Source organism: Carassius carassius, chromosome 23 (assembly GCF_963082965.1).
Source record: "Carassius carassius chromosome 23, fCarCar2.1, whole genome shotgun sequence".
NCBI lineage: Eukaryota > Metazoa > Chordata > Actinopteri > Cypriniformes > Cyprinidae > Carassius > Carassius carassius.
The window spans coordinates 28,997,520-29,022,975 of record NC_081777.1 but is presented as its reverse complement, the minus strand read 5'-3'; the positions used below and the strand labels follow the sequence as shown (position 1 = coordinate 29,022,975).

The 25,456-nt window shown below is 38.0% G+C and overlaps 2 protein-coding genes across 4 annotated transcripts in view; one reads left to right on the top strand and one right to left on the bottom strand.

Moving 5' to 3' along the window:
• Positions 1-3,418, top strand: part of ptprq (protein tyrosine phosphatase receptor type Q) — a 53,162-nt gene extending 49,744 nt beyond the window's left edge. The window contains exons 39-43 of the mRNA XM_059506877.1: positions 944-1,069; positions 1,382-1,530; positions 2,239-2,374; positions 2,487-2,610; positions 2,726-3,418. Coding sequence (XP_059362860.1) covers positions 944-1,069; positions 1,382-1,530; positions 2,239-2,374; positions 2,487-2,610; positions 2,726-2,763 — 573 coding nt within the window. The 3' untranslated portion in view covers positions 2,764-3,418. The remainder of the gene's footprint in view (positions 1-943; positions 1,070-1,381; positions 1,531-2,238; positions 2,375-2,486; positions 2,611-2,725) is intronic.
• Positions 3,419-10,322: 6,904 nt separating this feature from the next.
• The window catches only part of LOC132101721 (IQ motif and SEC7 domain-containing protein 3-like), a 31,601-nt gene continuing 16,467 nt past the window's right edge, over positions 10,323-25,456 (bottom strand). The window contains exons 6-15 of one of the 3 annotated variants that reach the window (XM_059506873.1): positions 25,285-25,446; positions 24,237-24,359; positions 23,925-24,091; positions 22,383-22,522; positions 16,873-16,998; positions 16,673-16,772; positions 15,789-15,947; positions 15,387-15,476; positions 15,266-15,306; positions 10,323-11,860 (exon numbers count right to left, since the gene is read on the bottom strand). In XM_059506873.1, coding sequence (XP_059362856.1) covers positions 11,450-11,860; positions 15,266-15,306; positions 15,387-15,476; positions 15,789-15,947; positions 16,673-16,772; positions 16,873-16,998; positions 22,383-22,522; positions 23,925-24,091; positions 24,237-24,359; positions 25,285-25,446 — 1,519 coding nt within the window. In that variant the 3' untranslated portion in view covers positions 10,323-11,449. The remainder of the gene's footprint in view (positions 11,861-15,265; positions 15,307-15,386; positions 15,477-15,788; positions 15,948-16,672; positions 16,773-16,872; positions 16,999-22,382; positions 22,523-23,924; positions 24,092-24,236; positions 24,360-25,284; positions 25,447-25,456) is intronic. The other 2 variants (XM_059506874.1, XM_059506875.1) reach the window with 2 other exon arrangements.

Below are 25,456 nucleotides of genomic sequence, written 5' to 3'. Positions count from 1 at the left end.
TTAAGTTCTTGTCATATTTTATTACCATTTTCTAAACTATAGCAAATAAACTGTGATAATGCTAGAAATGCTGAAGGTGTCTGAATAAATTTTGGTTTGACTGTATATACTCTTATATATAATCTTAAAAATGTGTTCTAAGGTTTTACAGTCTGATGTCGTAGAAGAATGATTGGAATCCTGCAAAGAGCAGTTTTTTTCTCTAGTTTTGATGCCATGGACTCATAAATATCATATCATATCATATCAAATATCATAATGTCTTTATGAGTCACGTAATTCATAAAATATAAAAGCAGATATATTTATTATATTTATATTTTTCACTGTGTAAATGGATTTAATATGTTAATTAAAAGTATATAAACTCATTTATACAGAGAAAAAATAGACTTTTTGTATTTTTTTTATTTAATGTATAAAACTATTTTAGATAAATATAAATACATAAATATTCTAAATATATATAAAATACTTACTTTCTATAAAGTTTCTACCCCCCATTACAATGTTGTTTCATGTGTGAACCTAAAGATAAATGTAAAATTTGTGGGTTTAAATATAATAATATATTGTAATATATATAATATATTATAATAATAAATGTGATTTCCAGCCAGGCTTTAGAAAGTAAAATAAAAACAGTAATAATGTGAAATTTGATATTTCTTAATTAATTACATTTTGTATTTATTTATTTTGGTTATTTATTAATTTTACATGATTTATTTCAACTTTTTACACTTTTTTACACTTAAGAGTATGTGTAATATGTACTCTGATTGCTTCCATTGTCCTCGTTTGTAATTCGCTTTGGATAAAAGCATCTGTTAAATGATAACAATGAAACGTAAATAAAATTCATTAAATATCTGACAGTGATTTGTTGAAATATATGCATTATAATGATAAACTGTAAATGTAATGTGGCTGTATGTTTCAGATCCGCTGTCATCAGTACTGGCCAGAGGACAATAAACCCGTCACTGTTTTTGCTGATATCATAATCACTAAACTCACAGAAGATGTGCATCCTGATTGGACGATCCGGGCGCTAAGAGTGGAGAGGGTAAAACATTTTCAATTTTATTGCTAGCTAGTTGCATTAACTTGTCTAGTTATATGGCATCCAGTTTAATTTAAAGAAAACTGTGTCATTCCCAGAAGTATTGAGATTTTTTACTGCCACAGAAATAGATGCATCATGTGGCCGCATGCTTGCATTTGCTGATTATGTAGTCAGTTCTGCATACTTGAGTATATCAGTGGTTTTATACGAGTCCAAAAATGCACAACACATACAGATGTGGGTGGTTAGATGAATAGATAATTAGTCCCCAAGGACACATTTAGCCCTTCCTCTCTGTCTTTCTCTCTCCAGCACGGAAGCTACATGATTGTTCATCATTTTAACTACACCTCATGGCCAGAACACGGCGTTCCGGAGTCCAGCTCTACACTCATTCAGTTTGTCAAAGCGGTTCGCTCACACAGAGGCCATGACAACACAACCATCGTGGTCCACTGCAGGTGCGTATATCTGCCCATTAGATTAACAGGACGTCTTCAGGCTCTTCTCTACAGTGAGCTACTGGTGCATCTTTATGTTTGAGTCTGAGCTGCATAGGATCCATTTTTGCTTCAAAGTTGAAAGAAAAAGCTAATTGCATCTTCATATCACACAACTGTGACTTTTTTTTTTCTTTGGTGTATTTTACAATGTGACTTTATATCTCACAACTGATTTATATCTCTCAGTTAGGCCTCTGGCTAATTGATTTTATATCTTGCAGACTAATTTATATCTCATAATTGCAACTTTATTTCTTAGAATTCTCTCAGTTTCTATACTCGTCTCATAGATATTTTTTAATTTAAACTCTCACAATTACTATTTTTATTTTTTTTATTTTACAAGCTTCAATTGCACTGGCCAGTGTTATTTTATTAAGATACTACTATAGTTTATATAATATAAAGTATATTTAATATATATATTCATTTCAGTTTGAAAGTGATTATAATTTTGTTGATGTTGTTTTAATTTTTATTAGTTGCTTTATATGTAGTTTTTATTTTTTTATTTTTCAGTTTTTGAATCTAGTTATTTCAGTACATAATAAGATTTATGATACAGTATGTGTTAGGATTTATTTCAAGTGACACATTATCCTTCATGGTCTTAGTTTTACATAAATGTAAATTGTATACACATGTATGTAATGTGTGTATGTGCAGTGCTGGTGTGGGCAGGACTGGAGTGTTTGTAGCCCTGGATCATCTCATTCAACATGTGAGGGATCATGATTTTGTGGATATATATGGCCTGGTCGCAGAGCTACGCAGTGAGAGGATGTGCATGGTGCAAAACCTGGTAAACCTATTTAAAAACTGAATATATTGCAAAAATTGTTCAGTCTCTGTAGACTTGTGTGAGATGATCATGTTCTCTTGTTCAGATGTTTGTTTCTGCCTCTCTCTCTCAGGCTCAGTACATGTTTCTGCATCAAAGCACTCTGGATCTGCTGTCTGCAAAAGGAAACAGTCAGTCCATATGGTTTGTAAATTACTCTGCTCTGGAGAAGATGGACTCATTGGATGCAATGGAGGGTAAAATACAGCCTACATTCAGTGACTTGTGCAGTGAAGGCTGGTGGTTAAAGATCTCTGTCATTCTGCTGTTTTGTCTTGGTGGAAATGTATTTTGTCATGTTTGTTCTCTCAGGTGATGTAGAATTGGAATGGGAAGAGACGACGATGTAACAGGGACACTGTTCCTGTCAGTCTGGTGGTTGTGAGGAGACACTCATTAAAAATCCAGATGCTGGGACTTTGGACCCTGGGGCCAAACACCCTGAGCTAAGGATAAACGAGGAATACAATAGCAAACTGGAATATTCTCGCCTGAATGGATTGTCTCTGTCTCTCAACCTCTCATTTGCATCAACCAGACAGCCTCATCCATCAAAGTTTTTTCTAAAGTTCTTGTCCAACTTCTGTAATTATTTTATCTCTCCCTAGAAAGTGGTACACCACATACTTATGGACTCAAATGGTTCAAACTCTAAAAATATGCCTGTTTCTTAAGGAAGTAGGAATATTCAGCAGTCAGGAGTGAGAAATGATAGGGCTTTTATGTCCTGTAGTCAAATGTATTTTTAATGCAGTTATTAGGGATGAGAATCATAAGGATTTTTTCCTAAATGGTTCTCTTAATGATTCTTTTGGTAAATTTTTATTTTATTTGGAAAAATGATGAGATATTTTTAAACAGAACAGTAATTTATTTGCATACATAGGACATATCCTTACACCAAGAATGGAAATTATAAACTATAACATATCTATAACTCCACATCAAGTAACGTTGTAACGAGTAACGTTGTGTTTATTCTAAGCACTGCAGTGATGTTCTGTGGGAAAATCGCTATTCTTTTAAGGCCCATTCACAAAAATAACAATATGAACTATATTAGCGTCCAGGAATGTTCTGTTTATTATAAACGCGCGCTCCAGTAATTGTGGTCTACCACGTTAAATGCTCGAGCTCTACAATGTCGGATCGATTGCGATGGGCCGTCATTGTTTTAACATTCATTAACTGGAAATAATTGTTCTGAAAGCGGTTCTAAATATACAGTTTCTCAGTTAAAAACCTAATTGTTAATTAAAGTTAGGTTATCGTGTGAACTAGACACATCCAAACAGCAGGACGTATAACGTTATTTGGAGCACATGCTTTACAGTCGGTTGGATTTTTATGGTTTATCAGCTGGAAAAAATGCCCTACAATCGATCCCAACGATATTTTCCACGCCGTCATTATTATTGCTGTGGTCTGATTTTAAACTTTTAAAACCACCATATAGTTATCATTCTTGGTGTGAATGGGACATTAGACATGCTAGTCTAGATATGACTAGCTAGAGGTCTGACATGAGCGATAATTTACCCATAATGAGAGAAAACTGTGCTTATTTCATACGGAAGATAATGTCTTGTTTATGTCTATGGCGAATGTTTTTCTAATCAGGAGCTGTGAAGTTTGAAAGGTATTTTTTAACACCGCATCTATTCATACAGTAATCATCTCTGAAGTTTCAGACAATGGTGCTTTGTCATTTATTCAGTCGGACTGCTTTTGTTTTGCTACCCACTGACCTTCCACTAACTTATCCTAAAGCTGATGCAGAGTGAGATAACACACTTTATATGTTCATTAATTTGTAAATGATAGCTTGACAAGTCGTTGATTTGTCTTATATGTGCTTTATCCATATTTTCGTGTTAAAGAAGAACTGAGTGAGTGGAAATCTGTCATCTCAAAATTGTTAAGCTCTTTCAGAACTTATCTTTTGCATAAGTTATTATGAAGCCAAATGAGTGTCAGATGACATATGGTTTTGTTGTGTGTGTGTTTGGAATTCAACAGTATTTGTGTTTGGAAATAAATATATAAATATTGTTTTCTTCTGAAGATCATAGCAGATTTTTTGACTCATGATTTTCATTGAATAGTATCTTAAATCATGATCTGTGCTTCACAAACAGCTGTTGTATGACTTCAGAATGTAGAGTACAAGTATTTAAGGTATGTTTATAATGCTTTACTGAAGGTTTTTGTTATTTTGGAGCTTTACAGCACCGGTCCTCATTCACTTTTTATATTTGAAAAGACTGATCTGTTTATTCATCTTTTGTGATAAACAGAAGAATGAAAGTCATGATTTTGGAATGACATGAGGGTGAGTAAATCTCTCTCTCTCTCTTTAAATGGTTACATTAATAGAAATTATGTAGTCAGAAAAAAATCAGAACTGTTAACATAAGGTTTACAAAATATCTGATTGTTGAAATCATTACAGAGGCTCGTATTCATTGGCATTCATGAGCACCCCAGAGTGCATGGACTGTCATTCTCTGTGGTTGCTTTGAAGAGTGAGAGCATCCGGTGTGAAAGCAGCAATTCAGGACCCTGGAGAGCAGCACTGAAGCTTGGGAGCACTGAAACAAAGGGAGGATGCTGGAAGAACACAAGGTCCTTTTTGAGAGGAATATTCAGGTATAGGGGATGTTTGGGGGTTAAAATAAAGCAATAAGCCATGAGAGACTGTGTCTTACTATGATTTTACCATAATTGAGAAGTGTTGTTAGGTATGAGACAACAGCAGCAACAAAAAAATCTTCCACAATGTATTTAATATAGAATTGAACTGATATGAGGTCAGAGATGTAAATATATATACTGTTTTATATTTATTACATGTGGATAGGAAAATAGTTCTAAAGGTCAAAAGTTTGAGGTCAGTCGTTTTATTTTTTGTGAAATATTGTTTGAGACAATATTTATTTGATCATACATTCAAATATTAAATATAATTTATTTGAGAATTTAGTAAATGTTTTTATCTGTTGCTTTATCTTTTTTGCTTTTAATTTGCATGAACTTTTCGTATTACTATATTTAAAGAAAATCGTACTGACCAAAAACCAAAAAAACTTTTTATTTAAAATATGATCTGTTTATATATATATATATATATTCGGACTATAAGTCGCATCAGTCCAAAAATACGTCATGATGAGGAAAAAAAATATAAGTCGCATTTATTTAGAACCAAGAGAAAACATTACCGTCTACAGCCGCGAGAGGGCGCTCTATACTGCTGGAGACGGTAATGTTTTCTCTTGGTTCATTTGTCTTAGTTCATTTCTCTTGGTTCATGTCATATTAATTTTTAATAAATAAATCGCACCTGACTATAAGTCGCAGGAGCTGCCAAACTATGAAAAAAAGTGCGACTTATAGGTATATATATATATGTATATGTAATTGTCATAATTTTTCTTCAAAATTTTCTAATGTGAAACATGGATGAAACTCCAGCTAATCTCACTTCTAACTGAGCTTTTGATAAATGGAGTTGTTAATGATTATAATGTTTATAATTAGTATTGATTTGTGAATCAACACGTGAATGTCAAGTTTAATCAATATGCCAGTCACATTTAAAGTGAAGTGACATTCAGCCAAGTATGGTTACCCATACTCAGAATTTGTGCTCTGCATTTAACCCATCTGAAATGCACACACACAGAGCAGTGAACACACACACACACTGTGAGCACACACCCGGAGCAGTGGGCAGCCATTTATGCTGCGGCGCCCGGGGAGCAGTTGGGGGTTCGATGCCTTGCTCAAGTGCACCTAAGTCGTGGCATTGAAGGTGGAGAGAGAACTGTACATGCACTCCCACAACCCCACCCACAATTCCTGCCGGCCCGGGACTCGAACTCACAACCTTTCGATTGGGAGTCCGACTCTCTAACCATTAGGCCACGACTTCCCACTAACAGATCCAGTCAATAGTATTTGAGAACGTCTAGCGGAACAATAGATTTTTCTATATTATGTAACAGCCTGCTGATTGCAGTCTTTAATGCCATTGTGATATTTAAGCCCACTGGTACTGAAACACAAACACACACACACAATTTCTATTCTATTTTCCATACGTTTAATGATTGTTGAGATATGATTAAGTGACATTGCATATACAGTATATGAATTTGAATGTATCAAGTGTCTTTACACTATATAAAACTTCATAATAGTGCTCAATACAAATATAGATTGTAAAAACCTATTAGATGGGACCATTGCTTTAACAATCACAAGGCCATATTTTGAGAAATTATACATGAAATTCAGCATTTTCTTTTCAGATAGATACTTTTAGCTTTTTTTTTTTTTTTTAAATGAACTTCGGGGAGTTTGAAACTGAAGTAAAGAAGTTCATGTTAGACTAAAAGCATGGACTCAAGGATGGAGTTTATGATGCATTTTCTCAAAAATGTAGTGCAGTTTCACAACTTCACAGTCAGAATACGGCCCCTAGCTGGGATTAAATGTGTCGCTATGTTCTCAGAAACAAATATGTCACTACCTACTAATTTAACCTAGCAAATGTACAGTTTCTGGCTGATGTGATGCATGGTTAAGGAGCGTACATGAATTGAACGGTCTCATCAACATGTCAGAGCAGGTGTGCACAAAGAAAAGACTGTAATTGATCAGCGCATCTTAATGAATAAACAGCTGTGCAAACTATACAATAAAGCTTTGCATTCTCCTACTCTGTATGAATAAATAGATGTATAAATACATTTTTTGCTGCTTTTCAGTAATTTCTGTGTCTAAGCACAGAATGACATAATTTCCAATAATGCCTTGAAAAAAAAACAGATATGTAGATTCTTATAATTCAAAACTAGTTTTGTGATTCAAAACTGAACGAAGTAAATAGAAACATAAATATTAGTGTTGAACATCTGAGATATACTCCTGATAAAAGCTCTTTATAGATATCTGCACAGAAACATATGAATCTCTTATGACATGCGGTACAGAAAACATGAATTCTAAGAGGCAAACACAAACATAATCCACCAGATCATTTTAAAGCACAAACCCCCCCCCACCAAAAGATTTTAATAAACATTTTTAGTGATATCTTTTTAAAAATATACAATTTATCAGTCATAGCCTTGTAGTATACAACATGTGATATTTTCTCAGAGGTTTGATGTGCACCTGGTTTTCACATGAAGCTACCTGAGCACCAGGCTTGATCACAGTAACACGCTACAGAGTCGCTCTAGAGGACCAGACACAATAAAAAGATTGATTCAGGATGATTAATTGGGTGAAAGCCAACCCCTGGCTCTAGCTGGTAAACTATCTCACCACCCTCTTTCAAAATTCTCTATTTGTTGCTGTAAAAAGTTGTTTTAAAGAAAAAGCTTAAGCAAAGAAAGAAAAAATGTGCAAAGACTTTTTTTAATGGAATAGTTCACCTAAAAATGTAAATCTGCTGAAAATGTACTCACCCTCAGGCCACCCAAAGATGTAGATGAGATCAGAACAGATTTGGAGAAGGCTTTAGATTTGAATGAAGGCTTTTTAACTTTAAACTTCCGGCCAAAATACAAGTTTAAAATCGAACACCAAAATCCACCTACACATTTGTTCAGAACTCTTTGATCTGTGTATATTTCTCTCCTGATTTCTTTGGAGAAATCAATATCGTAGAGGACTGTTCAAAAAGCCTTAATGATGTGTTTGCTTCCTACAAATACAAAGATTTTTACTTCACAAGATGTTAATTGATGGATAATCGTGTGGATTATTGTGATGTTTTTATCAGCTGTTTGGACTCTCATTCTGACGGCACCCATTCACTGCAGAGGATCCATTGGTGAGCAAGTGATGTAATGTTAAATATCTCCAAATTTATTCTGAAACAATCACCCTGAGGACATCCAAGATGTAGATAAGTTTATGCAAATTTTCATTTTTGAGTGTACTATTCCTTTAATTTTTACTCATTTACAAATATTAACAGATGTAATATTTAATAATAATATATACCTGATGTACATTCAGTGTGAATGTATGTGAAAATATATCACATTTCGGACTATCTGAATGAAAATGGACTAACACTTTCAAGCAGGGTGCTGTAAATAAAAGTTATTATTTAAACATTTTGTTCCATAAAAACACTAGTTAGGTTAAACTAATCAGAATTTGTGGACAATAATGAAATTTAAATAAATGTAGAAATTCAGGAAACCTCCTATTTCTAGCAAGTACTATATGGAAAAGGGTTACAGCACATATTAGCAATTCACATTGGACCAAAATGTGCTTTTTAAAGGACATTAGGATACTTTTATGAGAAGGCACAAGTCAGGAGCCGAGTATCCAAACGTTTTAAAGGGTTTATGGAGCTCAGTCAACACCCTCATTAGGTACAAGGTGCACGGCTCTCAAGATCAAGCGCTTCCTCCACACGGGATGACAGCGTCCTAAATTTCTCAGCAGCTGACACTTGGGCTCTTGACAGGATAAGAAAGTAAGCAGATGATGCCAAATACAGACAAAATCTGCAGCTTTTATCTTGGAAGTTAGAAATTCTTTAGTTGCCACGTCCTGACCTAAATTTCTACCAAAACCATTGGTTGAGGACATTCACAACATAGCTGGAATAATTCCCTGAATGATGATTTGAATTGCAGCAATTTGTCATTCATTTTCAGTATTTCAGGCCATTTGAATAAAGAGCAAAGTTGAGGTTAAATTTATGCAAATGTGCAGTAGATGTCACTTGATCCGCCTCCTGATACAGTTGGTTACTTTTGTTTAGTTCAGGATGCGTACTGCAGTGACTTGTGGGTGCAAATCGTTATTTGCTGCATCTAAACCAACTCAAGGGGGTGTTCTCTTTTCTAACCTAGTTATTTTACTTTTTGCATTTGTTTTCAGAAATGCTGCGAGGTATGATTTATATTCAGATACTGAAATTTGATTTCGTTTTCAGGCTTTAACAGGTGAGACCTTTGAAAGAGGGTGGTGATTTTCTATTTCCATACAAAACACAATGTGAACATTTATAGAATTTCGAACATTATATTATGGTGGTGGTGTGTAGAAACAAATTAACCTTCACAGCACTCCCTCTACACTACATCCATCTATTGTAGTTCAGGTCGGAGCAACACACAACATTTGTATTTAAAGAGAAATCAAAATATATAGATATTTCATTTGTATACGGGGGCATGAAGAAAAGATCTGAGAAAAAAAAAATCCCTCTTAAAAAAATACTATACATCTACTCACTTTAAATACACACTTTAAGGCCATGAGGACCTAACAATTCTAAGTGTAGCTTCTTTAGAGCGACGTGAGCCCAACAGTTCAGATCGGGCTGCTTGTGCTATTTTGTGTAATCAGAAAGAGTGTACATGATAGTTTAGTTTTAAAGCAATGGGTTAGGGTCCACAGAACAAAAAAAAACAGAATGTTTGAACAATGTTTATACAGCTCTTTTCCCTGCAGTGACACTTGACAGTGAATTTTTTTTTTCAAATGTAAATATTACATAAAATTTAAACAAAGATATTAAATGTTCAAATATAGAAATGTTGCCTTGTCAACTTACTGAAATAAAATTGAAGTGCTAAAATGACTAAAACTAAAATAAAACTAAATAGAATATTTTAAAAACAATACAAATACAAAAGCAAATAACTTAAAGCAAATGTAAAATATGAATAAACATTAGAGGAAGTCGTGGCATAATGGTTAGAGATTTGGACTTGTAATCCAAAGGTTGTGAGTTCGAGTCTTGGGCCAGCAGGAATTGTAGGTGGGGGGAGTGAACGTACAGCACTCTCTCCACCCACAATACCACAGCTGAGGTGCCCTTGAGCAAGGCACCTAACCCCCAACTGCTCCCCACTGGCACTGCAGCATAAATGGCTGCCCACTGCTCTGGGTGTGTGTTCACTGTGTGTGTGTGTTCACTGCTGTGTGTGTGTGCACTTTGGATGGGTTAAATGCAGAGCATGAATTCTGAGTATGGGTCACCATACTTGGCTGTATGTCACGTCACTTTCATTATAATAGTATATAAATAATACAAAATAACACTGGCCAATTCACACTTCATAAACTGCAAAATATCCTAATCTTAACAAATATTTTTTGTCTATTTTTTACTTACATTCCAGTTAAAATAAATATTGATGAAATCAAATAAATTTTCTTGAAACACTAAATAAAATATTAATTTAAGACTTTGTATTCACAGACAAGTAAATTTTGTCTTACTGCACTGGGCAGTTTTTTTGTTTTGTTTTGTTCTTTTCATTAAAAAAATTTATGCATCTTAATGTTTCTGTGGAAGTCATTTTAGTACATAAATTTTATGGACATTAAATTACATATGGCTTTAGAGGACTTCAGAGTCCACAAATTGTACAGATTGCATTAAATTGTGTTTTTTATGGTGTTTTTTAAACTATAAATTGTCTTAGTATTGAAAAAAAGCTGTGTAAAGATTATTCAAAATGTTTTGTGTTCTGAAAAAATAGCATTTGTGAACTTGGAGCACAAAACCAGTCATAAGTAGCATGGGTATATTTATAGAAATAGCCCACAATACATTGTATGGGTCGAAGTGATAATTTTTTCTTTTATGCCAAAAATAAAATGTTCCATAAAGATATTTTGTACATTTCCTACCATAAATATATCAAAACTTTATTTTTGATTAATAATATGCATTGCTAAGAACTTCATTTGGACAACTTTAAAGGCGATTTTCTCAATATTTATATTATTTTGCACCCTTTAGATTCTAGATTTTCAAATAGTTGTATCTCGGCCAAATATTGTCTGATCCTAATAAACCATACATCAATGGAAAGCTTATGATATGATGCAATATAAATCTCAATTTAAAAATGGATTCTTATGACTGTTTTTGTGATCCAGGGTCACATATGGATTTGGAACAACAGGGGATTGATTAAATGAAGACAGAATGTTCTTTTTAGGTGAACCGTCCCTTTAACAGCTGTTAACCAATCTGTGTGTTGTTCAGACTAGGCTGCGTGTCCCGCTGGAGTACCTGCGTTGCCTCAGCAGGTGGCGTGGAGGCGGAGGGGTCGGGGGGCAAAACTGATGCGGGTGATGATAAGGAGGTGGCGGGGGAGGGAGGGGCGGCTGCTGCTGTTTGCCTGCCTCCCTTGACCTGGTTGGCGTGGAGACAGCCGATTGGATGAGGCGATGGGCGGGGTTGTGGCTGAGGAATGCCTCCACATGGCCACGCCCAGCAGAGTCTACGACGATCACCTTCACGATCTGCTGGCACTGGATCAGGGTGTCGGGGGAGATGGTGAGGGCAGAGCCGGGGGCGGGGCTAGGCAGGACGGCCAGGTGTTGCTGAGCGCTGGGTGGGGCCAGAGGAGAGCTGAGTTGGTACGTTTGGAGCCTGTTGTGAATTGACACCTAGTTTAGAAACAGCCAGAAGCAGGAAGCGTTATCAGCCTGGCCTGCTGCACTCTCACGGCCCTCTGGTGCGGAAACACACGACAAGGCCATGCCACAGAGCATGCAGGCGTCAAAACACGGCACACATATATACATACATACAGCGCGGTTTGAGTGGGGGGAAGCGGGCGACGCTAACGCCCTACTGCTGTGATTTGGATAATTAACTCCCCTCATATGCATGTCCTTTTATTTGCTGAATGAAATTCAATACTTGTTTCTTACTAATCTTGAGGCGCTGATTCCAAAAATAGTGGCTGTTTTGCTCTAGCATGTCACGCTTTCTCACAAAATATGTGCATTTCGTTGCATTTTTGCTTTTGACAGTAAGGTGAAGTCATCTTGTATTATCACTTAATCAGTGAACTGAAGACATTATTTTACACCTAATCCTGATTTTAAGGTTAGAATTAATGACCAGTGGAAAAAGAAAATGCAAACATGACTCTGCTATGTTTTCTGCTACATTTGTGGGTGTTTTAAAGGGACAATAAGTAACTTTTTAGGTATTTTATTATCTAAAATCAATATTTTTATTCATAAATATGCCCTCAATGGTGTACAAATACCTATGCCAATGTTTAAACTAATCCTCGTAAATTAAGAATTTATTATCTTTATATACATGGGACGGGTAGGTCGACGGAGGCTTCCATGTAGTTCCGCCATCTTGCAAAACTATAATAGCAGAGAGGGACAAAAAGTACTAAGCCAACGCGTTTCTACAACGCGTTTTCGGTCAGAGACAGAAACGCAGGTGCAGAGCAGTGAGAGGCGCTTGAAACTGCACCGGCAAGTTTAAAAGTCTGGATTGCATTCTTATTATGGACCATACATATGCCGCGCCACAGGAGAAGAAAACATCGTCGCCAAAACGAAGTGCTATTAGAAGACATCCTGTCAAAGCTTTTTGGTACATATCGCCTACCGTAGATGCAACGCGCATTTGAAAAAGCGAGGCGCTGGAGAGCAAAATTAGTTTAAATGCAAAATACAATTTCACCACTAGATGGGAGTAATTCCTACTTACAGTCCCTTTAATACATCCAAGCAGAAAATTACAGATTTTGTGAAAAACATTTATTTTGCTTAAGTTCTTTGACATTAAATGGATTATTTAAACATATACACAATTGAAATAAAAAAAAAAAAAAAACTCCACATGATGGAATGTAATATTAGTATTAGGCCTTTTATGTAAATCAGATTTTATATTCAAAATGTCCTAAGTATTTTTTTTATCTATTTTTGAATTTATCTAATTATATTTTTATAATATTATTTTTGAAAATATCTAATAATAATAATATTACTAATAATATAATATTATTTTACAATATTTTATAATTATAAATTATAAAACTCAAAGTGTATTTTGTCCTACTGCAATGGCAGATTTTTTCTTTTCTGCAGAAACCTATTTTTGTCTTTTATTTCTTCTTTGAATTTGATTTACTTGTAAGTGATAAAACACGTGCAAAAAATCTGCCAGAGCACGCAGGAAAACACAGCATGACTACGTACATACAGTGAGGTCGGAGTGGGTGAAAGCCGGCGACGCTGACTTCCCTCTTAAACGGCCGTGATTTGGATAATTAACTGCTATCTTATGCATTTCCTTTTATTACTGCACTGCTAATCAGACCGTTATATTTTTATCCCTCTGTCAGAAGCATTGAAGTGCCCCTCGAGGGCCTAGACGCTTGGCAGCTAGGGTCCTTACTGCATGCTGGGTAATTTGCACCTTGGCTTAATAGAGCTTGTTTGCATGTGTATACGTGTTAGGCATCTGGTGAAAGCACATTCGTGTAGCCTGTCTGTCCACAGTAACCGCGGCTCGCTCCTTTCATTTCGGCTGTTTTTAATGAAGTATTTGAATTTTAATGACTTCCAGTGCAAGAGCTATTGAAGCTATTGCCAATGGTGTTTCTGGGCGTGCATTGCAAATCTTATCTTTGTTATTCCACAAGCAATAACATTTTTCCACCCTCTGGTAGGCAAGTGGTTTTGGAAACTTTTTGTATTCTGTGATCTAATGTACACTACTATTCAAAGGTCTCTCCATGCTCACCAAGACTGCATTTATTTGATCAAAAAATACAGTGAAATTATGAAATATTATTACAGTTTAAAGTATATATTTTCTATTTTTATATATTGTCAAATGTAATTTATTCCTGGGATGGCCAACTGAATTTTCAGCATCATTACTCCATTCTTCAGTGTTACTTGATCTTTTAGAAATCAACCTGTAATGCTGATTTGCTGCACATATTTTTATTTTATTTTTAACAGTGTTAAAAACAGCAGTGTACTTGACTGACTTACTTGACTTGACTTACAGTGTACTTCTTACTTGAACACCCTGTCAACATCAATTCCACTAAAGATTTTTACATGTAAAGAATTTCACCCCACAACAACAGCAGCTGTATGCAGCATTAAAACATAGCAGTCAGCAAAAGCCAAAGATTCCAGATCACAGTGAGGGGTGGTGAATGGTGGTTTCTGGGGGGCGGCAGTGCTGTTATTGCTCTGCACCAGTGGTGCATGATTGCAGTGAAGACACCGAGGGCGGGCGTCTCCATTCTGACGGACAGAGTGAGCGCAGGGGTCAAATGGTAAAGGGCTGGGAGTTTGGGGATGGTGGGAAGGTTATCTCTGATTCTGCAAGGAGATAGTGATGATAACTATATAGACTACAAACGTGCTGTCTTAACCTACAATGTTCCCCAAAAATTTAAAAACACCTCAGGCTTTTAAATGGCACAATATCAGCATAAATACTCAACATTTTATGATGCAAATGCATTAAAGTATTATATATTATAGTTTATTTTTGAAGTTTATTATTATGGACTCTTTTATGGATTTTTTTAGTCCTAATGACGGATTTGTTTCTTATAAACACACAGCTTTTCATTTAAGAAGACATGATGGATTGGAGTTGCATGGAGTCTGAAGTATTTTTTTTTTCTCAGCTGTTTGGACTTTCATTCTGATGGCACCCATTTACTGCAGAGGATCCGAGTGATGTTAATGCTAAATCTCTCCAAATCTGTTCTGATGAAGAATCTCATGCTCAATGCTCATCTGCATCTCGGATGGCCTGAGGGTGAGTACATTTTCAGCAAATTTCCATTTTTGGGTGAACAATTCTTTTAGTAAAACATACTTTCTTAGTGTGAGTCATCCCTTATCGATGCACCACTAAAGACATCTCTAAAAATGATAAACATTAATGCTGATATTATCCAAACCTCACTTTGCCGAGGACATTCCTAAGTTTTGGAGGACACTGTGCACATGCACACAGAATATGAACATAATTTTGCACTGCACTCATGATTTACTGATACAAACCTCTACCGTGTTGCTTCCAGTTTTCTCATAAAAGTCATCCCCTGCAAGGCACACAAATACACAAGACATCAAAAACAGGCATACTGTTGTGTATAGCGCGTGCAAGTATCTGTGTGTGTACCTGAAGCAGAACTAGGTCCAGCATGGATGTCTAGTTGTGTGCTGTTCTTGTTAGTTTGATTTCTCACAACCTGTTGTCTTTCTAGTTCCCCTGAGAACCACATACATAATTCACATTAATGACTACCACAACATTCCCCACAGCCGTGGCTTTAAACCACTGAGGAATATAAAGAATTCATTATATTTCAAGCTAACCTTTTAGGTAATTATAAATGGTAGAAATAAATGTTGAAATTATTTATAGCACTAAAAAACAACTTAACATGGACTGTTCTATTATATACAGTATTCTGTTTCAATGATATTAAACTGAAAAAGCTTTGCATGTTGCTATAATGTGACTATCGATATCCTAAAGCATTTGAACATGAGTAATTGAGCTCACAGTTAAGGCACTCACACTCAATCCGTATTTGTTCCATCTCTGCCACCTCTGCGATGCTCTCTCTCAGGTCCTCTACAAACTTGAGCAGCTCCTCGGCGCTCTGAGAACAGAAACTCACCACCTGCTTCTTCTCAGACGAGAACGGAGACAATATCATGATTCCATGAGGGTAATCTGTGACAGAAAGACACACTGAGATCTGCTCTGTAAGGTTCGGTTTTTTATTAAATAAAAATAAATATATTTTATTGACATGCATTATATTGCAATTACCTTTAAAGATAATGTTGATCTTTTTTGATTGCATAATAATGGCAGCATATGCACTTCACAGTAAGGTATTTCTTTTTTGAAGATTATTGCAGAATAATAATCTATTCATTCTTATTATTCTTCACTGATTGATTGACAGAAAATCAGAACCGTTTGGAGATGCTATATGAATAGATTTTGAATTAGAATTTTTTGCTTTTGATTAATGCTGATATCAAAAACCACACTTTGCCTTTCGGAAGGCATTATGGCTATTATTATGAAATATTATCTTTTTATTTGTAGAAAGAAAGAAATGTATACATCTAAACTTGGGTTTAAAAACTAACAACTAACAAACTAACATATGAAAAATATTCATATTGAACTCTTCAGAAGCAACCAGATATAAGGTGAAATAAAAGGTTTTTTGTTTATTTATTAGTAATATTTATGATTATTAAAATGCAATTTAACAGATTACCTACATTTAGAATTATTTTTATTTTTTTTTACTTGTCCATCCAATTACTACCCCCTGTAGTAATTTCATGGTCATGCAGTTAAAAACTCCTAACTATACTACATTCTTTAACATATTTATTAATATAGTAAAATATATATATATTGTGTGTTTGTACTCTTACACTCATTCTCATACAGATGAAACTGCATTCCCAGTAAGCCCATGGCCTTGCAGAACGTGTATGTGGCAGCACTCTTCTTCTTAGGGCATAGTTTGAGGATCTAACGTCCCAAAACAAAAATCATTTTCTATTTTCAGTTCTCTGTGTGTACATGTTTGAATCTGTTTTCAGGTACGAACGTGTGTCTTTCTCTCTCTCACCACGATCAGGTCATTGAAGAGGAACACCTCCCTCTGATGCGAGGCCTGTTTCTGTGGTTTATTCACATCAGTGACCTCATAGAGTCGACTGCAGCACACCAGCCTGCGGTGAGGAACCGACAGTATCTGAGGAAGAAAGAGAGAGATCAAATATCGGGTGAATTCAATTCAGAGGGTGCAGTTTCCATCAGCACAGGAAATGAAAAGAGGGACGTCTGATGCAGTATGGGAGGAAGAATTAAATTAATATTTCATATGGAGATAGAATGTTTTGCAGCGCTGTCATGTGAAATCTGAAATTGTAGCACTGAACTAATGAGCAGTTTTAGTCTCAAGTCTTCTGTTTTCATAGCTCACGCACTGATAAATTCATTCACACAGCTGTTCGCATAGAGAGGTGGGAAAAATTAATGACCAGAAACTGTAATGTGAATTTCACTTGTTTTTGCTTTGGGCAAAGTTTATTTATACCTCATCATGTTTATCAAACTTGAGACTGGCAAAAGTTTTTGGGGTAATATAAGTTTAAAGAAACTTAAGTTTTAGACTTGCACATGAATCTTATAATATTAAATATTGTTTACCTTCTGAACGTTATTATATGAATTATTCTGTTGAATAGAACAATAGGATTCTAGAATTATTTTCAGAATCATTTACCAAATATAGAATTTAGAATTTTTTTTAGTGAATCAAAAGCATACAGCACAGTGTTTTCTAAATCTGAAACAAATGATTCTATTGAGCTGCTGTTTTTTTTTTTTTTTTTTTTTTTTTTTTTTAATAAAAAACAATCATTGTTACCAGTATAGTCTAATTCACAAACAAATTACTCCTATAAGCCAGTTATCTTTAGTGAATCAAAAGCATACAGCACCACCACTGTTGTCTGATTCTGGAACAAATGATTCTTTTGAGCTGTTTTAGTGTATCAACAACAGTCATAGTAACCAGTATGGTCTAATTCAATAACAAACATTTAGTGAATCAAAAGCATACAGCACAAGCAGTCTGATTGTTGAATGAATGATTCTCATGAGCCAGTTCCTTTTAGTGAATCAAAAACATACCGTATAGCAAAACCAACAATCTGACTCTTGAACTCTTGAACTCCGGATCTTTTTAGTGAATCAAAAACATAATGCAACCAACCAGTGTAGTCCTATTCAAGCTTTGATTCTAGCTGTGAGATTCAAATCAGTGACTGTTTGTACATATGACAACATGGAGTTAAAAATCTTAAAGATGCACAAGACACATTTTGTCAACAGTATTTTATAAATAATGAATGAAATATGAAATATGTATACCTTTCTCAAAAACTGTTTTATATTTAAACATACAGTAAATTAATCTCATCTTTTGAAAATGTCATAGCACTTTCTAAATATGAATTCCTTAAAAATGAAGAAACCTGAATTGTAAACAATCTCTTGTCATTTGTGTGGCACAAACGGTTCAGGTTAAGTTCAATAACACTAGTGTGAGTGACAGTAATGCTGATCTTTGGTTCAGCAAGACCCACTAATAAATGTGATGTTGAGAAGCGTCTAGGTTACGTATGGTAACCCTCGTTCCCTGAAGGAGGGAATGGAGACGCCACGTCGGTGACCGACGAATATGGGATATCGCTTCGATAGACCAATCTACTTCGAGTGTAAACTAAACGAGCCAATGCACATTGGCATGCAATTATTGCATCCAGCTGCCGCTGATCAGAGTATAAGAAGGCAGCAGGTGCAATGCATTCCAGTTTTTCGCTGAGGAGCCGAGCCGGGGACCCGGCAGCTCAGCGGCGGTACAGCAACCATGGGAACGGGACGTGGCGTCTCCGTTCCCTCCTTCAGGGAACGAGGGTTACCATACGTAACCGAGATGTTCCCTTTCAGTCGGTCACTCTCGATGCCACGTCGGTGACCGACGAATATGGGATCCCTATCAAAGCGCCATGGGTGCTGCCCCTTCCAGTGCCCTGTGCGAACCGCCTGCGCCCCTATTAGGTGTAGGCCGGGGCTCAGAACAAGTAGCTCCACTCCGCTTGGAACCGGGACGCTGCGGAAGCCCCATCCTTCCGGAAGGAGATCTCGGAGGCAAATACACATATAGCATCCGTTTAGGAGTATACAGAGAAATTTGAGGTGATTAAAAACCCTCTTGGGAAGGCAGAAGTCTGCCGGGGAAACACGGGCTCTAACGTTATACCGTGGACTATACACATACGAGTACCGCTTAGGTCTCAAAATGGAACCCACCCTTCCATGGTTCTCACGGATACATCATGAAGGCCTGGCGCCGGATGTTCCGCCGCATCCAGCTGCTTAGGGTGATGGAGGATCTCAACAGGGTCTACAGTACGGACACTCTGGAGCAGTTTAAGCAAGCCGACACTAACCGGGGCCTCTCAGTGCCACTACCCATTTGAGGTGAGAACACAGGAGGATACTGGCTCTACACGAAGGCTATAGAACCTAGCGAACGTGTTAGGGGTCGCCCAGCCGCAGCTCTACAAATATCTGTCAGCGAGGCACCACAAGCCAGCGCCCAGGAGGATGCAACACTTCTAGTTGAGTGAGCTCGCAACCTGAACGGGCAGGGCACATCCTGAGCCTGATAAGCCAGGGTTATGGCATCCACAATCCAGTGGGCCATCCTCTGCTTAGAGACTGCACTCCCCTTCTGCCGGCCTCCGTAACAGACAAAGAGCTGGTCTGAGGTCCTGAAGCTTTGTGTCCGGTCTACGTAGCACCTTAATGCTCGGACGGGACAAAGGAAAGCCAGGGCTCGGTCTGCCTCCTCCAGGGGCAGCGCTTGCAGGTTCACCACTTGGTCTTTGAAGGGTGTAGTGGGAACCATGGGCACGTAGCCAGGCCGGGGCCTCAGGATTACCTGGGAGTCAACCGGCCCGAATTCTAGGCACGAATCGTCGACCGAAAATGCATGCAGGTGCCCTACCCTCTTGATGGAGGCCAGTGCAAGCAGGAACAGAGTTTTCAATGAAAGAAACTTTAGCTCAACTGAATGCAAAGGCTCGAATTGGCCCTGCTGTAGTGATTTAAGCACTAGAGACAGGTCCCAAGAGGGTATACAGGGGGGCCGGGATGGATTTAACCTCCTGGCCCCTCTAAGGAACCTGACAATTAGGTCATGCTTACCCAAAGACTTCCCATTCACGGGGTCATGGTACGCAGCAATAGCAGCAACCTGGAGTTTGAGGGTGGAGGGAGACAGCCTTCGCACCAGCCCATGCTGCAGAAAGGACAGCATGACCGCAATCGGACCTTTTCGGGAGTCTTCTCGGCGAGAAGAACACCACTCGATGAACAGGTTCCACTTCAAGGCGTAAGCGTGTCTTGTAGACGGTGCTCTTGCCGAAGTGATGGTGTTCGCTACCTCTTGGAGTAGGTCACCTAGAACCTCCGCCTCCCGTCCAGGGACCAGACATGGAGTTTCCAAGGTCTGGACGCGGGTGCCAAATGGTGCCCCATCTCTGAGTCAGTAGATCCTTCGTCAGAGGAATTGGCCAAGGAGGGGCTGTCGCAAGGAGCACTAGTTCGGGGAACCAGGTCCGCGTGGGCCAACACGGTGCAAGACTTGCAAGACTTGCTCCTCGTCCTCCCGGACTTTGCACAGTGTCTGTGCGGGAAGGCTCGCTGGGGGGAAACGCATACTTGCGTAGGTCCCGCGGCCAGCTGTGTGCCAGTACGTCTGTGCCAAGAGTTCCCCTCGGTCAGGGAGTAGAACAACTGGCAGTGAGAGGTCTCTGGAGAAGCAAACAGGTCTACCTGAGCGGCTCCGAACCGCCTCCAAATCCGCTGGACCGTCAGGGGATGGAGTCACCATTCTCCCAGGAGCATTGCTCAAGACAGCTTGTCGGCTGTACGACTGAGCAGGCCTGGAATGTGAATGGCACGAAGTGACCTCAGAACCTTATGACTCCAAAGGAGGAGGTGGTGGGCGAGTTGCGACATGCGACATGCGACGAGAGCGCAGACCACCTTGTCGGTTGATGTATGCAACAGTTGCAGTGTTGTCCATTCGGACCAGCACATGCTTGCCTCGTAAGAGACCTTTGAGATGGTTCAAGGCAAGGTGCGCTGCTAACAACTCTAGGCAATTGATGTGCCACTGCAGCTGCGCCATGCCCGTTGTATGTGGCCCCCCAGCCGGTGGTGGAGGCATCCGTGTAAACCACAGCATGCCTGGAGATCTGCTCTAGGGGCACCCCTGCCCAGAGAAATGCAAGATCTGACCACGGAGTGAGGGTTTGGCGACAGGCCGGTGTAACTTGGACCCAGTGAGTGCCGCGCTTCCACGCTCACCTCGGGACTCGGCCATAAAGACAGTGCTGGAGCGGTCTCAAATGTAATAGGCCGAGCGGTGTAAGTGCCACCGCGGCCGCCATATGCCCCAGGAGCCTCTGAAAGAGTTTCAATGGGACCGCTGTCCTGTTCCTCAGTGAGGCGTGCTGTCTGTTCGACCGAATCCAACTCCATATCGAGAAAAGAGATCCTCTGCCACGGCGAGAGTTTGCTCTTTTCCCAGCTGACCTGAAGGCTCAACAGGCTCAGGTGCCAGAGCACCACATCCCTGTACTCGCACATCTGATCTCGAGACTGTGCTAGTATCAGCCAATGGTTTAAGTAGTTGAGAATGCGAACACCCTGCTCTCTGAGAGGAACGAGAGCTGCCTCTGTGACTTTCGTGAAGACACGGGGAGACCGGGACAGCCCACAAGGCAGGACCTTGTACTGATATGCCAGTACTCCAGGGGAGGGAAAGGTGCCTTCACCATCCCCCAGAAAGCAGCTACCTCTCTCTGGGTCACCCGTCCCAGGGCCTCTTGCTCTTCTGCTCACCGCCAAGTTTGACGGGGGCCGGGACAGGATGTGTCGGATCGCCTCAGTCTGCTTCTGGGCAGCCGAGACTTGCTGGGCCAAGTCTCGGCTGGTTCGCAGCTCCGAGATGGTCATATTCCCACAGTGAGAACGTGACTCATCCACGAAAGCCACCTCAGTGTGCTGGACGCCCAGACACGTGAGGCAGCGATCATGACCATCACCCGTTGCCAGGTAACGACCGCACCCAGAAACGCACGGGTGAAACTGCATCCTTATAAGGACGATCCGTCGTCTTTATAAAGACGCACCCGTGAAGCTCTTTTAGAGAAATTTGCTCTTTTAGGAAAAGCTGGAATGCATTGCACCTGCTGCCTTCTTATACTCACGCAGTGATCAGCAGGCAGCTGGATGCAATAATTGCATGCCAATGTGCATTGGCTCGTTTAGTTTACACTCGAAGTAGATTGGTCTATCGAAGCGATATCCCATATTCGTCGGTCACCGACGTGGCGTCGAGAGTGACCGACTGAAAGGAAACCAATTTTTTGGTCTGCCATCTCACTGTCTCTAATCACCTTTTCAAATCTGTAACAAGCGCAAACTGAACCGAAAGCTGATGCACTTTTCACATTTACACGACCTTTCTGTATAATTGGTAGAGAACTGACTCACCGTCTTCATTCCAAGAATGCTTTGCTCCACTCTGGTAACGTAAGTCACATGATCCTCGTTGGAGCGCAGCTCCCTCTGCTGAATCCGTTCATAAATCCCAGCTAGCATTTCTCGTGGAATATCTGCGCCATCGTCCACTCCTGAAGGGGAATTTATATTTATTAACTTCTAACATTTTAAAAACTAATGCAAGAATATAGTTTAAGTTTGGAAAACTGTACAGTGTTCTGTATTGCCTGTTCTGTAATAGGAATGCATCTCGTTAACAAGGACCAAAATATATGGAGAAGCTGTGGAAAGCCAAAAGCCAAAGTTTTTATAACGCAGAATTCAGATATTTTTCCTCACATCTGTGACTTCTGTCTCATAATTCAGATTATCTTTAAAAAACTACAAACCTCACAATTCTGACTTTTTAATCAGAATTCTGAGTTTACATCTCGCATTTGATAGTTATTAATTGCGAAACGTAAACTCAGAATTCTTAGAAAAAAAACGTAAATTATAAATAAATTTTTTTTTAAGAGTTAATCTCTTACAATTGAGAGTTATTAATTGTGAAAATCGGAGAAAAGTCAGATTTAGAAATTTGCAAATTCTGACTTTTTTATTTTTACTGAATTGCGAGTTTTGTGAATTGTGAATTGTGAATTTATATCTCACCATTGTGAGTTGTTAATTGCAAAATGTAAACTCATAATTCTCTTTAAAAAAAAGTCTGGCGTTTAAAAAAAAAAAAAGAATTCTGAGTTTACATCTCGCATTTGCGAGTTATTAATTTGCGAAATGTAAATTTAGCATTCCTAAAGAAAAAAAAAAATTATAAACAAAATTTTTCATTTTTTTCTCAGAATCGTAACTTAATCTTTTACAATTGCAAGTTATTAAATGTGAAATTCTGAGAAAAAAGTCAGGTTTATAAACTTGCATTTTTTTTTTCAGAATTTCACATTTATATAGCCTATTGCAATTGTGAGGTATTAATTGCAAAATTTTACTTCAGAATTGAGTAAAAACTTTGAGTTTATTACTAGCAATTGTGAGAAACACACAATAAAAGAGTCTGACTTGTGAGATAAAAAGTAACAATTACCTTATTGTTTATATTATTTATTCCATGGTGGAAATAAGCTCACATAAAAAGCCACACAAAAAAGTGGCACTGTGAGGATTTATTTGGCTTATGGAAAAGACCCATCATAAACCAGAGCTCGACTAATAGCATGCTCTGATTTTGTTCCAGTCCCCATGTCTTTACAAGTGCGGCTCTCTTATACCGTATGCATTTGTTATAACTATGGAAAGTAGGCAACAGATCAAAAACTATTTGATCAGACACCAGGAATCCATCCAAGACACACACACTGCCTACGCTCCTGGGAGATAATCAAAATGTCTCTTTTGATACGAAAAAAAAATGCAAATTTAAACATGAAGATGGAAACCTGATTAAAATTGGCAAGATTTAAAATCAAATATCCGATCTCTGACCTCAAAACACCAACAGGCTCCAGTTTTAATTAACAGCACACATAAACACACCTCGTAGGTTGCGTATGAAGTCCTCCAGAAGCATCTTGCGCTCTGGTTTGATGTTGGGACTGTACATGTCTGTGTTCAGCAGAACGATGGCGAAGGCCAGGATGAAGATGGTGTCAGGGTTATGAAATTGCTGCACCACGTCAGGGTTACACATACAATACCTCTGACTGAAAAAAAGAAAGAAAAACATTAATGTGCATTATAGTCAATGCTTTGCACCCAATGGATAAAATTACCAGTTATTCTGCAAAAATGACATGCATCTAAGAAATGACTCTTCATTTCCAGCACTGGTGTGTGTGTTATTCTCACCTGAATGCTTCAATGAGTCTCTCGACTTTTTGAGCTTCTCCTTGTACTCGCACATGAGCCTGAAACTTCCTCAAAGCTTCATCCAGCTCCAGCATGGAGAAATCCATCTCATCCACCACACAGCTGATAGAGAGGGCACATAAATCTCACAAATGTGCTCGGTTTAAATGAAGAGCCCAATTTATGAGGCTCCAGCATGGTAAGAAAAGAAAATGTGCAGTTATTACCTTCAGTGGTTGGGTTTTAAATTATAACCCCCAATCCTGGATATGGTTATATTCATGCAGTTACCGTAGATTCATTCATCTTAATGTTTCCCTTTCCATACATTTTGTTAATTAATACTGCAGTTTAATAATATTTGTGATAATATTTTCTCATTTAGATTTATTGGCAATGACAATTTTGACTTTCTTCGCAAAAAAACAAACAAACAAAAAGCATAATCTTGATCATTTTACATATTTTTGAGTAAATAGCATATTTGTACATACATATTATATATATTCTGTGAAATGCACATACATTTGTCTATTGTCTTTATAAGATGTATATTTATTTGAATTGAAAATTGAATTAAAGAGAACTAAAGAGTTTATTATTATTTTATATAAATACAATAAAAGATTAACCATATTAATATATTTTATATTTATTTAATTAAACTATACTACATTTTAGAAATGCTACTACAGTATGGAAGTATGTAAAATATACATATATACTATATTTAACTATTTTGTAACTACATTTTGTCTATTTTTTCCTGTTATGTTCATACATCATTTGTCTATTGTATTTACATATTTTATTATATTTCCAGCGCACTGGAAACCATAATGTAATCTTACCTGGTAATAACTCTCATTCAGATTATATAAAGAGCAGTTTTTCATTCAACTAATATGATTAATTTTCAGAGCTTATTATAAATGTTTTATATGATTTAGGACTACATTTCTGCTTCAGAGGATATGTAATTGTCTGCAAAATGACTGTGATACAAGGAGAAAACTATGTTGCATAAAACCTTATGTAGGCAACTCACTCCAACACATCTCTGTTGAATTGCCTCTTGCTGTTACCCAGGAACTCTCCAATCATCTGTCGACTCAAACCCTTCCTCTGCAACAGGAAGTGAGCCACACCGATGGCTGTGTCCGGAATAAAGCCCCTGGATATCAGGAACTGGGTGCCTTTGTCTGGATTACTGCAGGAAG